General features: G+C 41.0%; 1 protein-coding gene across 4 annotated transcripts in view; it reads left to right on the forward strand.

The window, feature by feature from the left end:
• The window catches only part of AFF3 (AF4/FMR2 family member 3), a 323532-nt gene that overhangs the window by 45770 nt on the left and 261658 nt on the right, over window positions 1-16104 (forward strand). For all 4 annotated transcript variants that reach the window (XM_039714376.1, XM_039714378.1, XM_039714377.1 and 1 more), the window contains exons 2-3: window positions 4630-4750; window positions 9988-10836. In XM_039714376.1, coding sequence (XP_039570310.1) covers window positions 4630-4750; window positions 9988-10836 — 970 coding nt within the window. The remainder of the gene's footprint in view (window positions 1-4629; window positions 4751-9987; window positions 10837-16104) is intronic.

Raw genomic sequence — 16104 nt, forward strand, 5'->3', positions numbered from 1 at the left:
GAAGAAGAAGGGTCAGTTTAAGAACAAGTGGGGAGGTTGACGAAATCTGGGAAAGAAGCTCAGCCCTGGGAACTAGGTCTTCCCTAGCAGAGGACTGCCAGGAGCCCACAGGAACTGTGGGTTTGCCAGTTTAAGAAATAGCTGCCTGTTAGCATGAAGCATCAGCTCTGCTTTTGTAATTAATATGTCTAGACTTCAGGTTCTGAATGTTTTGTGCTAAGTGCCACAGGTAGCTGCCCAGGTGAAGGAGATCAGCCTCCTGGGTAAACATTAACTGGAAACAAACAAGCTACTCCTACTAAATTTATATCGCAGTATTTATGTGCATGGGGAGGGAGAAGGAAGATGTGAGTATATATGGGTGTGGCAAAGCCCTCACAATTCAGAGAATAATGAAATAAGTCTTTGGACTGGAAAATTGTATTGGAAGGTCTGGAAAGGCAAAGGCAGGATTGCAGGGTGCTGCCAATGATGAGTTCAGAAACTGTGGCCTGGTCTCTGTACAGGTGTGGTAACACCTTCCTCTGTCATGCTGGTACAGCTGGCTGGGTCACAGCTCCCTTCCTTTTCCAGAAAATAAAATGATGCCAAGAAAGGGGAGTACCAGAAATCTCACCCTCAATTTACCTACCTGTGTCTTTAACAGCCTCAAAGATGCTAGCTGTTAGGAGGATCTTGTAACAGAATAACAGTACCCTTCCAGAGTCTCTCCTTCGTGATGCAGCAGTTTTGTGGTTTCTGAAAAGGTCAAGCAGCATCGTTAATGCACACCATGTAATTCCTCTGTGAAGGTGCAGTGCTTCGTTTGTGGAAAAGGACATCTTCCTCTGAATGCAAATTTGGGTGTTCCCAAACTGAAGGACAGGAGGATATGTTGGTGTCCTGTCACCACCTCGTTCATCATGGAGATGAGACCTTTTTATTTGAGTTGTTCCAAAAAGTGATATCTGAGCAAGTCAGGAATAGAGTGCTTATATTAAAGAAAATAAAAGAAAATCAGATTTTTCAACACCTAAAACTTAAGCTTTTTATATGATTTTTTTCAGCCTAGCCTGAGACAACATAACTCTTTGGACTTTGTAGGAGATTAAATCCCAGCCCCAGGTTTTTCAGGTAAAATTATTGCTCTGCTCCTAGGCTGTGCCCTGAGCCATCTCTGTCTATTTCTAATTAAGGACTAAAGGAAACGGTTCCTTCTGATGGCAGGAGTAGCATGAAGAAAGCTGTGAGTGTTTCTGTGGGGAGGCTGGTGCCACTACACCCTCCCACCAGGAACCAGCACGCCTGGGCTCTCCTCTGCGGGCTGGTCTCACAGGGAGCCACGCTCATCGTGGGCATGGCCAAAGTCTGGGGACCAATCTGCCAAAATGTATCACAGCAGATCAAAATTCATTAAACATACCTGCTTGAGACATTTAGCAATCCATTGGAAATCTGATCTGGCAGAAATCTGGGAGTGAAATTGTTCCGTGTATCCTGGAAGAGGCAGAGGAGGTAGGGGTGCTGTGACCGGGGTGGTGGCGGTGTGCTGAAAGCTCTTTGAGCCTGAGACAGTGGCATTTAGGCACAATTCATTGGTATATACAGTATGTGTCTTGGCAGATCTTAGGGCTGAGATAAATGAAAAAAGCAATGTGCCAGATTTGAGATAATTTAATTTCTATAATACAACCTTTATTCATCTGTACTTTTGCAAGGGTTTGACTTGTTGCTCACGTTCTGGTTCATGTCCTTCAAACATGAATTAGAAACAGATGCAACATTTTAAAAATAACAGTATACCATTTAAAAACTGTTTGAATTCACCTTTTGGAATTTGACCTGTATGAAACAAATATAGATGACACTGACTTTTGAGTGGTGAGTGTTTGCATGTTCTTTGGCTCCAAGTCTTACAAAACTGAGCATGCATACTACAGATATATATGCATATATCACTCACATATGTAAACATGCCCCAATGAGGAAAAAGTCATGAGGTTTTCATGAGCTTGTTCTTTGTGGCTTAGCTATTGAAACAAGACACACGTTAAACAATTAAAAGGTACCTCTGGGATTGTTTTAAATTGCAAATTTTAAAAAAATAAAGAAGAAATCTATTAAAAAGAATCATTTTCCATTAACTGAAGTGTTTGCAATAAAGACAATTATAGCAGTTGGCAGTATTCTCCTTGAACCAAAACAAATAAATACATTTGGTGACATACGTTCAAGGAAATGTGATTGCTGCAATGTTCATGCAAATAAGGAGCAGCTTCACAAATGCTAGACATTTTGCCATCTGGTATTACCAAAGGAACACAACTCTCAACTTGTAGCTCTTCCTAACTTACTGCTTGTAGATGGCATATTAGGCATTGTCACACGGTTCTGACATTTGCATAATCATTCTGAATTACTGCAGGTTGTTCATTGCATTGCCAGCAGTGAATTCATTTGAGAAGGGGGTTCAGAGACCTGATGACTTGTATGACTTCATCAAATATATCTCTGTCCAATAAAGGGATAAAGATGTTCTTTCACTTTAGAACTACCACACCAGTGAATTTTTAAATTTGTATGAGGACTAGTGAAGAATGTTGCATGTGTTTACTTCCTAGAAATTGGGTAGAGACCAGTATTGTAATTAATCTCAGGGAAGCTGCCCATCTCTATTTGCCTGCAGGCTAGAGTACAAATGCACGGCATCTCAAAGAGTCAAGAAATTCTGGATGGGAACACGTAGCTGAGGATGAAGTTATAACCTGATCTCTTAAAATTCCAGGAAAACCCAGCCTAACAACAGTTATTAAGTGTGGCAGAAAGTCTGGTTTAGACATGGGTGGTTGTTAGCTGACTCAGCTGATGGGAGTAGGCTCGATGGCACAAGGTAGTAACTGAAGACCTCTGCTCTCACAGCAGTCAATGACAACTGCTCTGCCTCTGGTCTCAGCAGCATGTGCAGGAGGTGTTCTCACTCCCAGGAGCCCATGGGGAGGCCTTCACCACCCACTTCTTACTGGAAAAAGGCATTTTCTATGCCCAAAACTCCATTCCTATGATGGCTTCCTCATTACGCTGCTTTTCAAGGAGAGCGTGTTGGAGTGAATTACATGCATTGCTCATGGAAGGTATGGGATAAAAACCCAAAAACTCTCAACCACCTGTAAGTGGTTGTAAACAAGGTGGTGTTTGGATGCTGTCTCCAACCTGCTGTGCTGAAATCCTGTGTTTCACAACAAACCCCTGTGTTTGAGAGCTGTGCTTGGCCCCTGGCATCTGCCCCCAGACCCATCAGAAGGCTGCTCTGCAGTCCTGTTCGAGTCAGCAGCATCAACAAGAGAACAAAAGTTTTTCTGTTCATTTAGTGACTGTTGAGGCATTGTTCAAGTATTAATAGCATCTAACATATCCTGTGTATTTTCAGCTCTCTCCAGACCCGAATTAGAATCAGATAGCTGTTGGCCTTTTGACTGCCTTGCCTGAGGCATACTAGGTAGCATCACGTGGGTAGCCAATGCAACATATGTTTTGCTAACTGGGAAGCTGGTTAGCAAGACAACGTTTATCTTATTAACACATGGTGCATTTACATGACATTAATACATATTCCTACTTTACAGATTTACTGTGCCAGAGGAAAAATATTAGTTGAGCTAAGCAAAATAGGAATCAACATACTTGTCACATTGTCCTGAAATAGCATGTTAACTTTGTTAGGCATGTTGGCTTCCTTTGTGAGGAGAATAAAACATAATAAACTGAAATGTGTAAACCTGAAAGGTGTTGTTCTGTAGAAATTCAGAAAAAGAATTCTCTGGTTTATGTTGTCATGTATTTAACTAGAATTCTGAAAATAAAAAAGTCAGTTACTATTCTGAATGTCTATATTGGAGCTAAAGTTGTTAATTTCTAAAAATTAATGCTGATGTGTAATGCAATGATTTTATTCTCTCTCCAGATACACTCTACTACCCAAACATACACCGTTGTGCCACTATTCATTTATGCATGTTCTGTGGTTGTGATAGTGTCAAATCCATCAGAAAGAGGAATTGTTTCAGTAGTAATTTCACGACTTGGCTGATTAGCAGAGATCAGAAGAAGCAACCTAACTGTGGAAACCACTACAGCATATAGTTTTAACAGCTCTTTAGGGAGCTAGTTAATGAAAGAATCACTACAGAAACACAGCCATGTGAAAAAAAGGAGCATTTTCATACAACACTCAGAGGATATGTCATAAGTGGGAACATGTTCATAATTTCTATTTACTCACAGCTGTAATTACCATCTGCCTTAAGAGAACTTCTAGTCTTTGTCAAAGTTGCTTAGATATTTCCTTTGTCACGTTTCAAGCAGAGAAGTTCTGTACAGACTAGATCCTGCCATGTGATTTCTTTTTTATTTTTCTGTAAGAATTTAATTATCTATTCTCTGTGTGAAGAAAGTGCCAGCATTCCCAGAGACCTGAACCTCCCCAGCCTGCTTGAACTGGTGTTCATCTGATTCATGTTTGTGCTTATTTTTGCTATCTGTCTGCAAAACAGAGTTCTTAACTTTTAAATACACACTGGTTTATATGCTGCCCTCTGATTTTTAACTCTTAAAAAACTATTTGTCTTTTTTCTTTTTTTTCTCTAACTCCAGTGTCTACGAGCCAGATAGAAACGTGCTGCGAAGGAAGGAATGGGAAAGGAGAAACCAGGAGGCCCAGCAGGACAATGGCGCGTTTAACACGAGCTATTCCCTCTTCAGTGAACCATACAAGGTAGATGCTTCCCAGCTGGGCAAATCTTTGTGTGTTTATTTATTTATTCCACAGTACAAAAATGTAGCCTGCAGAAGGCACTGTCCAGGTTTCATCACCCTCCCACGAGTGCTAGCTTCCCAAAATTCACGGAGAACATGCATGATTCCCTGCAAGTCGGATTTTTGTATCTATTTATATTTATGTATGTGTAAAAGCTTCTTCTAGTGTTCAGCAGCACACAAGAGTGAAATAAACTAGAAATATGCCAGCAATATTTGAGATGGAATTAAAACTAGGAGGTGAAGGTGAAGGTATCCTGTTTTTCCAATACTTAGAAGAAAACAATTGTGTAAGACTAGTGTGTGAAGGTCAAGCAGTACTGTAAACATTGTGCCCTGGCCAAGGTTATTGTACTGAAATATCCTTTTTTTTCCCTATAAGAATTACCAGGATAATTAAAAAAAATGTCTCCTATACATGTTTTTCCTCCATCAAAGGCAGAAGTAGCTTGGGAGTGTCAACTCCTTGTGTTGTTCCTCATGGTAACAGCAGTTTGATGAGGCACAACTGTCTTTCATCACTCCCTGTTAGAAGGTCAAGCAGGGCCTTTTACACTCTGCAGAAGCTTGAAAATGGTGAACAGGACCAGAGAGCAGTGTCCCATGGGGGCTGCTTCTCTCCCTCAATTTACCATTGCTTGCCTGTATGTATCAAGCCATCATCATGTATTTTCTGCTGTGCCTTTCCAGAAATGTCCAAGTTACTGTAACAGGTGCCACATTGTGAAGCCTTTCCCTCCATGCAGCATCACTTGCCCTTGGTGCTTAGGGTGCTTTAGTTGCCTCTTTCCAGGAGACCTATTTGGAACCTGGCACCTGGCTTCTGCTTTGACTTCCGTGCTTGCGGTCTAATTCTTGCGCTCCAGGGTCAGCTTTCAGCTTGTGCTTCTTCCAGATTGTTGCTTGTATTTAGTCCCTAATAAAAAAGAAAGATCTACCACTTTCAAACCATGTCCCTTGAAGGAACACAGCTCTGTCTGCCTTGAAGTTGACCTCCAGCTCCCCGGATTTGAGATTCATTACAAAGGCATTTAGAAGCCATGTCAGATGTCTTAAACTCCTCAGTGACCTACTTGAAAATGTCTACCGTGAGACCAGTCAAGGGCTAATCCATGGAAGAAAGCCTGGAAAGCATAAGTCAGCTGTGTCTTGTGCTGCAGTGACGACTTAATGATTTTCCATTTGGTCCAGTTCACACACAAAAAGGATCTGGCTTTTTGCTGTGTCCCCAGTACTATTTTGTCTGTGGTGCCTCAAGTTCATGGTCCTGAAGCTCAAATCAATTATAAAAGTGGGATCACTGTGATTATTACTTCTGTGCCAGTATACCGACTGTCATGACACAGATGTGATGTGCCATGGACACACCAGCAGTTTCTGAGTAAGGTTGTCAGAAGGCACCTCTGTGCAACCACAGTATCATTCCATCAGCTGTAATAGGAGTGGATGAAAAATCATTGGCGTCTCTAGAAGCAGAGAGGATACTGAGTGGATAATCCTATGAGGCAGCCAGAATAATGGCTCCACTCCTGCTTCTTACCTTTAAACACTGTGTCCTTGGTTTGAACAAAGTGTAAAGAGGGTGCTGCAGAAATACATCCTACAGCTAACTTTGTTGAGGAGACTTGGGGAAAGACAAAGCCCAGGACAGTAGTATAACTCACAGCTATGTTGGTGTGGCAGAGTTGCTTGGGGTGATCAGTCATTCTGATAGTAATTGGGCATAAAAACTTTTATCAGTGGCATACTCTGAGTGTCATGTATACACTGGCAATGGACCATTTGGCTCTCTGAACTAAGCCAAGCATTTGTGAACAACCTTCAGTGCAGGGGAAAAGAGCTGTGGCTTTTTGATCTTACTGTGGAGAGAGCCTAACTGCAAAAGAGGAAACCTTTCTGCAAAAGCAAAACTGAAACCCACTTCTACTCCTTTTAAATATCATATTCACCTTTTAGGGGTTTCCAGAGGGGAACGAAGTTATAGCAGACATTGACTGCAAGCTCTGATTAAATTCAGTATTCCACTGCTCAGCTTGAGAAACACGATCTAAAGTCAAAGGATATGCTATTCAGAAGACCATATCTGAAAATCAAAGGCAGACCGGAAATCTCTTAAATCTTACGTCCTCTCTCACCTTGACATGTATCACTCCTACTGTAACACTGAATTTTCTCAAAAATCCTGACTCTTCAGGTTGCCCCTTATCCTGTTCAAAGTATCCATAGCAACCCTCTATGAAGGATTACAGGAAATCTAGTATCTTTTACATAAAATCTGTTTTATAGGAGAGTGAAAAAGTAGGAAATTAGTTCTGGATATTTTCTGGACAGAATACCTTGCCCCATTAACTATGTAAGTATTTTTAGTGAAGAAAAAAAATTCTGCTGTCCTTTCATGCAGCCGTCAAGTTTATTTTTAGAAGTGTTATGTTGTCATCTTCAAATGCTTGGATTTGTCTTGCATTGCAGAAGAACATCAGAGCACTGTAAATTAGACATGTTTGCACAGAATGCTTTTCCTACTTACCCATTTTGTGACCATGTTTTCCCTGTGGGAATGCTTAAATAAGGCCAGCAATATTTCAGAGAAGATAATAGGACAAACTAATGCTCATAACAAGTTACCTCAGATCCCATCATGTTCCCAAGAGGATGGAGGTGAACTCTCCTGTATGAGATCAGCTCAACACAAAATCTCACCTGAAGCTGTCCCCAGTGCATCTTGAAGGAATAAACAGCACAGACCAGTTGTCAGCATGTGCCATGATACCAGTTCGCTGCAGTTATTCTTGTGGTTATCTGGGATCTCTCAGTACAAGGTGTCTATGACCTTCACATTACATCCATGTAGAAGACAATACAGCGACTTCTCTGAGCTATCAATAGTCTACAGAAAATCTGCAATTAGGCTTTTGTTTCCTTTCCATCCACAGAGCAGCCATCATAAAAAACAGAGCTAGGGAAGTTGGGCTTCTTAGGGGCAAAACCTGCACAGAAATTTGTTTACATTCATGGAGCTAGAGGCAGATGGGTGGAGAGCTGTCCTCACGAGATGTCCACGCTGTGGGAGACTTGTGGGTGCCAGGAGCCCCATTCCATTTGGTCATTGGTCATTGTTGCCATGCTCCTGGCAGGGAAAGAAACTTCTCATATACTATGGCTGAATACTAGCTATAGTACAAGCCCAACAGCAGATTTCCCACCACAGAGGGAAGCTGAAAAAATACTTCTCTACAAGGTATCTACACAAGGTGGAAGATCCAGTGAAGCATAAAGAGATGCACTGGGTAAAAAGAAAGATTTCTATGCATCCTGGAACACAATTCTTCTGGTCAAGGAGATGCCCAAGTGTTGAGGTTATTTCTTTGACTTCAGGAGACACGTGAGGGTATCTCCATCCTTCTTTCTTTTCAGATGTATGTGATGCTTCCCACATCTTTAGCTTCATTAATAGTTTCCTCTTCTTTAGGACATTGATGTGATTCCTGTTAAGTGAAAGAATACCCTTTTTTAAAGTTACTTGCTATCTGTGAGTCAATCTTTCATTTTTTTTTCCATAGCAGGTTATTATCTTTGTAACAGTAACAGCCTCATGTGCAGAGGGAAGATCAGGCTGTAGTGGTTGAGCCTTGAGCCATCTTACTCCCAAGTTTCCAGTGCAGTGTTTCAGATGCAAGACTTTCATGTCCTTCCCTTCCTACCCCCCTTCAGTATATATTACTGATATATATATTTAGGTCTGTTAGCATAGTAACAAAAACATATCAGAAAGCTAGGTGTAATGCATTTTTACAGGTACAAGGAAGTGTCCTTGAAATTTGAGGGGAAAAGTTTGAGGCAAAACAGGACTGCTTCTACTGTTAGACATAAGAATGCTTCCACTGTAGACCTCTAAAAGTTTGCATGTGGCAAACACAACACTCATGTACTTTGCAGTTTTGCCTGGGTTCAAGTTTTCTACTAGGACACCCGAAAAATAAAAGATTCCAAACTGGGGAGTTTGCCTTGAATACCTTCCCTTCCATACCCCCAGTTTTCCAGAGTAACTGATGTGGCTGCTATATCTTTTCTATTTCTAAATGTAGCTTTAAGATGATCTTCTCCACTTCTTTACTCTCTTCTTTCTCCTTCTTTCTGTTTTCCTCTAAAACAGAGTCTTGAGATAAAAGCTTGGCCTTCTGAAACCAATAGGGGTTTTCCCATTCAGACTCCATGTCTGGAAGAGAGAAAGGAGAACTCCACTGCCTCATTACTGTCTTCCTCTGAAAACATAAAGCAAAGGATATCATACTCCTGAATCTTGGCAGGATTCAAAAAAATCTCTGCTGTAAAAATGCTAATGATACACCCTATTGCTTACAGTGGCTTTTTAAAGCAAGATTTTTCAATCTTATCCAGTGTGTTTTGTTTGCTTGTTTTATTTCTTTGTGAAGCTTCTGCATTTTCAGTCAGAAAGTAAATGGATCATTTTAAAGACAATAATTAATCTTGAAGGGGAGGAAGGGTAGCTGTATTCCCCTGCTATGCACAGCAAGCACTGAGAAATGTGAAGAATTTGGCAAGGGTTCTGTTCACCTTCTTTTTTTTTTTTTTTTACAAGAGGAGAGTGCCCTGGAATGAGCACCCTGTCAGAGCATTTTTAAAGAAGGGACATAATCTGTACTTTTCTCATTTCCCACAAGCTGTTTTCAAGTCACCTCAGAGCATTTGGCTGGCTTAGACTGACAAATTCATTCAGCACTTGCATGGGATGTTGTGTGGCTTCCCAGATGGTTATGAAAACTTAGGCAGGCAGAGGAAGAAATTGGGAATGCAGTGTTTTCATTCATGACTGAAGGGGAGCTTGCATTGGGCTACAGGAAAAGTTTTATCATGGTCAGATTTAATCCAAACCATTCTGTGCAGTTGCAATAATAAATTTTCCAGTTTCCAGGTAATATACTTTAACTACAGCATGATATCTGTGATAGATTTCTTTTTTTATATACTCTAAGGCCCTTTATAGCTTTTCCAGTTCAGGGTAGATTTAAGATGTTGACAAGTGTCTTCAGAGACAATAAGGATTTTCTATTTCATCCCTCAACGCTGCTGCTGAATAAGGCAGTCTTACTTCCGTAAGGATTTCAGCAGAAGCATGCAGGGAATTTTGTTTTTCTTATGTTGACTGTAGCAGAACACTTGATTTTTGTTTTGCAGACTAACAAGGGAGATGAGCTTTCCAATCGCATCCAGAATACTTTGGGCAACTATGATGAGATGAAAGACTTGTTAACTGACCGGTCAAACCAGAGCCATCTCGTTGGGGTTCCAAAGCCTGGGGTTCCGCAGACATCTCTCCCCAAGACTGATGAACATCTTATTGCAGACTCGAGACCACCACCTCCTCCTCCTATTTCCAGCACTACTTCTTCCACACCAGCATCCCTAGCCGCCCAGCAGAGCAAAAGTACCACAATGGGCTGGCAGAAGGCTGGGCATAATGCCACTTCAGATGGCCAGCAGAGAGCAAGCAAACACGGACACCGGTCGCTGGAGTCACACAAGGGTGACTTCAAACTGGCCAGCCAAAAATCCAATTTGGAGAAACTAAAACACTATGCATCGAGTCCCACCTCCTCCTCTTCTTCCTCTTCCTCCTCCTCTTCCTCCTCCGCCTCCTCTTCCTCCTCCTCCTCCACTTCTGCCCAGCAGAGCTCGCTGAGGGCCACATTAGGAGAAAACACCAACAGAGTCCAGCAGCCAGCCAAGATCAGTTGTAGCTCAGAAGGAGGAACCAAAGTCCAAGAGAGGCCAGCAAAGCATGGTGGGGGGCACTGTGTCCAAAACTTCCCACCCTCTCTAGCTTCAAAGCCCAGTCTGGGTCAGCAGAAGCCAACAGCTTATGTCAGGCCAATGGACGGTCAAGACCAGGCTCCAGATGAGTCTCCAAAGCTGAAGTTACCAGCAGAGAGCACCAAGTCATATCGGGGAGTGCCTTCCAGCAAGCCCGATTCAACCAGGACCAAGTCAAAGATCACCAAGTTCAGCATTCCTAAGCAAGAAGAAGTAGGTGTTTTTATATTTCTTATGACATACCCCCACGGATGGATGGATGGATGGATGGATGGATGGATGGATGGATAGATAGATGGATGGATGGATGGATGGATGGATGATGCCTTATTGCACCTGTCTCTTTACATATTTTTAACATATTGGTCTGCAGGTTGATATTTTTGGTGACATTGGTATAGTATATTGCAAATAGCAGCTTCACAGTAATTTAAAGGTATCTCAACAGCAAAATGCTCATTGTCTTCAGGACCAAAACATTTCCTACAATAGCATATTTTCTAGTAGTATGTATTACTTCACTGACTCTTTCCAGAGTGCTCATTTATAAAACCTGGATTTTTTTCTGGCAGGTGTATTGCTTCTTGCTGTTCATATTTCATTGATTTCTTTCTCTTTGGTAAAGATTAAATTAAATGAATGTGACCAGAAACAGTTCTGCCATCCTCAATGTCAAAGTAGTTTCACAATCTAAATAAATTATTTACACTATATGAAATCTGTGGAATAGATGAGACTAGAGAAATGAGGCTGTCCTTTTAGTTAATATTATCTGTTTGTGTTTCAAGTCAATTTCTGAGAAGACTGAGGCTTCCTTCTTAAAGAATTTCCATCTGTAGAAATCTGGTGTAGTGGGTTGACTCAGTACACCTGGCCATGCTACAAGTATGAGAACGTGTCTGAAAAAGCTTTCAGACAACATTTGTTTATCAGCAATAGATATAAAATATGTCTGCTTGGACTTACTCTATATTCATTTATTTCACATTCCTTTTATGCCAGGAGGACACTTTGCTTTACCACTTTGACTGTGATTGTCTGTTTTTTGACTATTTGGTCTTTTTTGATGGGAAAGAAGTGATTCGTTTTGGCAGAATAAAGGGTGATTTTTTATTCAAGGGTGTGTTCAAAGACCTGTATGCCAGTAAAAAGATGGGCACATTATCCTCTTGTGCAAATTGATAGAGGAATGAATTCAACAATTTATAGTATTTATAGGACTATAGGACTCTATTTGACTGACTCACTGTGACTTTCTCAGAGAAGAGGCAATGATTGTTTACTCTTTTTTGACAGCTGTGGTGTGTCTTGAGATGTTTTAAGTCTTAAAATTTTGTTTCTGGCATTGTTAAAGGAGAGGGAAAAATCTAATTTTTGGTGAAGTTCTCTGGCCTCTTAATGCCTGTTTTTCAGAAATGGAGTTGACTCTTGTATTCCCCTTGGGTTTGGTTTGGGAAAGAAATCTCTCTGGAAGCAATTATTTCTGTGATTTTTCTCTAAGTGAAAGTTCCATCAGTTCCAAACAACATGTAGGTGATATGTTGCTCCTGAAAATGGGTTGTTTTAGGCTCTTAAGCTAGATCTTATAAGCAAATTTAGCATTCACAAAGTGCTGTAATTGTGCAGATAGATCAGGTAACGGCAGATAGTAATATCCATTTAGCTTTTATTACCTCTTTCAGACTTGTGCTTCTATCTGCAAGTGCAAAGCGCTGTTAGAATTAAAGATGCCTGTGGCAATTATCTGACTCTTTCAAATTTTCCCCCTTCACATGTATGCAATACTCTAAGGACTAGTATGGAAAGGAGTTCTGATAGGCAATCATTTGTTTGTCTGAAACTCAGGATTCACCATTTGCATTCCAAATTCGTCTACCTCCGGAAAGATTTAATTTGTTGTAGGTAATCCATGCTGCTGCATAAGCATAAGTTTATACTGCAGTTTCTAGATGAGGAGACATAGCTGACATCACTTTAAATTAACTTGTTTGGATACTTATGGCAATGTAGACTATAGTATAAGAGGGTGGACTGCAGGTTACCTACAAAAATATTCACCAATTTCTCACAGATTTTATGTGATGCAGTGTTAATAAAACAGTATTTGATAACAGAATATAAATATTCAACTGAAGTTGAAGGAAGTGGACCAAAAGCAAAAAGATTTTTATGAAAATTTATGGACAAATTTCTAAGAAGAAAAATAGTAGGTACTATGGGTGTTGGGGTTTGAAACTGGAGCTGATGAAAGACAATGTTCAGATCTGAAAAATCAATGAAAGACAATGGACCAGCTATTTTTCATTTATCCTGATATTTTCTTTGTTCTAACTTTTTCAATCCCAAGTGGCACAAGCTGAAACTGGTAACCCACTGCTATTGCTACAGGGAGAAATATTGACCAAGACTGAAAGTTTTTTATTGAGTGTTACCTAATTCACCCGCTCTTTGATTTTCAGTTGGACTTCTTTTAATTTCAAAATGTTTTTCCATTCCTATTATTTGTATCATAAATCCTCTAGTAGAATTGTGTAAGAATTCCCATCCTTTTTTAAAATTTCTGCTATTAAACTCATAAATTTTCTCCTTTACATCAAATGTTTGCCATCCCCTCTTAGGGCCAGAAGTTTTAAGCTGCTTGCAGTGCAAAAGCTGCCATGGTCCTGTGAATGTTTGCAGGCAAAATGAGGCCTCTGTTGTTCAGTGAGGCTAAAGGTGTTGGCCAGGACAGACTGAGTATCCCCAGTGGCTGTGGGAAGAGGAGAGATGTCATATAGGATGACTGTGAGGGAAAGCAGGCTGACAAGTAGGCTACAGCAGCCTGGAAGCTACATGGAAACAGAAATGAGAGTGGCAGAAAGCTGCTTAATAGCAGCCAGGAAAGAAGGAGAGGGGCAGAGGGCTTGGGGTAGGGTATCTGAAGTGCGGGTAGTGAAACAAAGCTCTGTGTCTGCTAAAACAAAAGGTGTGTGCCTGAGAAGGGCTCAGCAGGGCAGTCCCTGTGCTCTGGGGTTTGTGTGGGCACCCCTGGGAGGCATTCCTGGCTCCTGCTCAGCTTGCTGCACACGAGAACCCCCGGGCCCTTCACTGAAGAGCTCATGTCCAGCCAGTTAGCACCCAGCCTGTATTGTTGCTGAGTTTGTCCCTCTCCTTACTCAGTATTTCCCCTTGTCAGAGTCTTATCAGTTTATCTAATACCAGTTTGTGGCCCCAGCCCCAGAAGGATGTGGAGCTGCTGGAGCAGTCCGGAGGAGGGACACTGAGCTGATCAGAGAGCTGGAGCACCTCTGCTATGGAGACAGGCTGGGAGGGTTGGGGTTCTTCAGCCTGGAGAAGGAAGGACTCCAGTGAGACCTTATGGCACAAGGACCTACAAGAAACCTGGGGAGGGACTTTTTACAAGGGCATGTAGTGATGGGACAAGGGGTAATGACTTGAAGCTGAAAGAGGGTAAGTTTAGATTAGATATTAGGAAGAAATTGTTTACTCTGAGCGTGGTGAAACACTAGAAGGGGTTGCCCAGGGAAGCTGTGGATGCCTCATCTCGGGAAGTGTTCAAGGCCAGGTTGCATGGGGCTTTGAGCGGTGTGGTCTGGTGGAAGGTGTCCCTGCCATGGTACTGGAGTTGAAGTTAGATTATCTTTAATATCCATTCAAATCCAAACCATTCTGTGATACCTGTGCACTTCCATGTGTGTGTGTGTGTGTGTGTGTGTGTGATCAGCAGGATACAAAACCCTCTGCTGTACATTCCATGAGGTTTTCAGAGAAACGGCACAGAGTTGGCTGCAGTACAATTGTTATTCACTTGAAATAAGATCTCTTGAATACGAATTATAGGCCATTACTTTTCAACACATGAATAAGGTTGATTTTTAATGCAGTTCAATAACTCATTTTATATTTTTAATCAGTTTTGGAAAGTCTTCAATACCTTGACATAGGCTGAAGCTTATAAATTTTTAAAATTGTTTTAAGGAGAGTAATTTGGATAGACCTGTGTGTAGAAAGGTAACATTTACTCATTTAGGAATTTAATCTTTAGTAGCCAGGTTCATCAGTGTTAACTAGAATCCATACCCAACCTCCTGGTCATTCCAAAATTACCATACTGCTCTGTAGAAATGATAGCTCAAATCATCTCAAGTACTGGTATTTCACATTTTGAACTACTTAGAAATAATATTGCTGTAAGTAAAAACCCACTGTATTGGATAAAAGGGAAGAAGAATTTGATACCAGGGTATAGAGGAAAAAAGGCAAGAAAATCAAGTTCCTTTCTTTTCTAAGATGTTCTTGAGCGAAACAATAAGAAAAACATAGGGTGGCAAATCATGTGCTTTATATCCAAGTTCTGTTTTTGAATTTCATCTCATAGGCTGCATGCTGCTTTTTTATTACATTGAAGAAGCCTTATCTCTTGTCCTTTGCTTACTTCTCTTAAGGGTTATGGAGCAAAGAAATAGAGGTTGTATTCAAGAATGACTGTGAGTCTAATGGTAAAAAGGAAGATTTGGTTTTGTTAAATTTGGAAACCCATTTATGTGAAATGTAGGTAAGGTCATCACGAGGACATATTCTTTCTTATTCACTTCACGGAGTACTTACACAACCTCTTCAGCAGAAGTAATGCACCGTAGATTAAAGGGTGAGTTTGGGGTTGGTTTTTGTTTTTTCTTTTTTTTTTGCCCTGATCTTACTCAGGCAAATTCCTATTTGCCTTGGTAAGATGCTCTCTGCAGTCACTCTCCTTTGAGTGGCTATATATAGCTATCAGCATCTGGCACACACTTTAGCAAGTGTCCTTTGAATCTGCAATCTCTTTTTTGCCTATCAGCTCTATCCCCACATATTAATGGAAAGCAAAAACACCCCACAACTCTTTCCTCTGTCTGAAAAAAACTTTACAATTTGGCCTCAATGTTGATAATTTGATCAAAATCATTCTCTTTGAAGAAGATGCATGTATAATAAGCAGTTCCATTCCAGTTTAAAACTGAAGATGCAACTTCATGTGCTGCTACATTTCATTTGAGAACAGAAGGCCCAGTGAAAACTAAATAAGGAATATAGTCATTATCAGTTCATGCTTCATCTAGAAATTCCACATATCTGGAGCTGTAGGACAGTAGAGGGGAAACAGTATCTCATGAGGAAGGATTAGGTTTAGAGGAGATCTGGATAAGTGCTTTTCCTCAGAGGCACAACACCACATCTCCCTGGCTGCAGTGGCGCCAGTTGAAGTTTTGCAGGACTAAGAGCAGAATTCAGGTTTTTCTTCTCTATATCCCAGGGTGTTTAATTCTGGCCCAGAAAAACAGGAATGAAAATAAAAGCACAGTCAAAGATGCTTTTAGATGAAAAGGGAGGGAGAGATTGAATGCATTAGCAAAAGGGTCCAGACTTCTTCCGGCACCGTTTCAGGATGCGCCCGAAGAGGCTGGAGACATAAGCACAGAATTAAGTGTGTTGATACTCCTC

The sequence above is a fragment of the Passer montanus genome, unplaced genomic scaffold (assembly GCF_014805655.1).
Source record: "Passer montanus isolate IOZ18808 unplaced genomic scaffold, ASM1480565v1 scaffold3, whole genome shotgun sequence".
Lineage (NCBI taxonomy): Eukaryota > Metazoa > Chordata > Aves > Passeriformes > Passeridae > Passer > Passer montanus.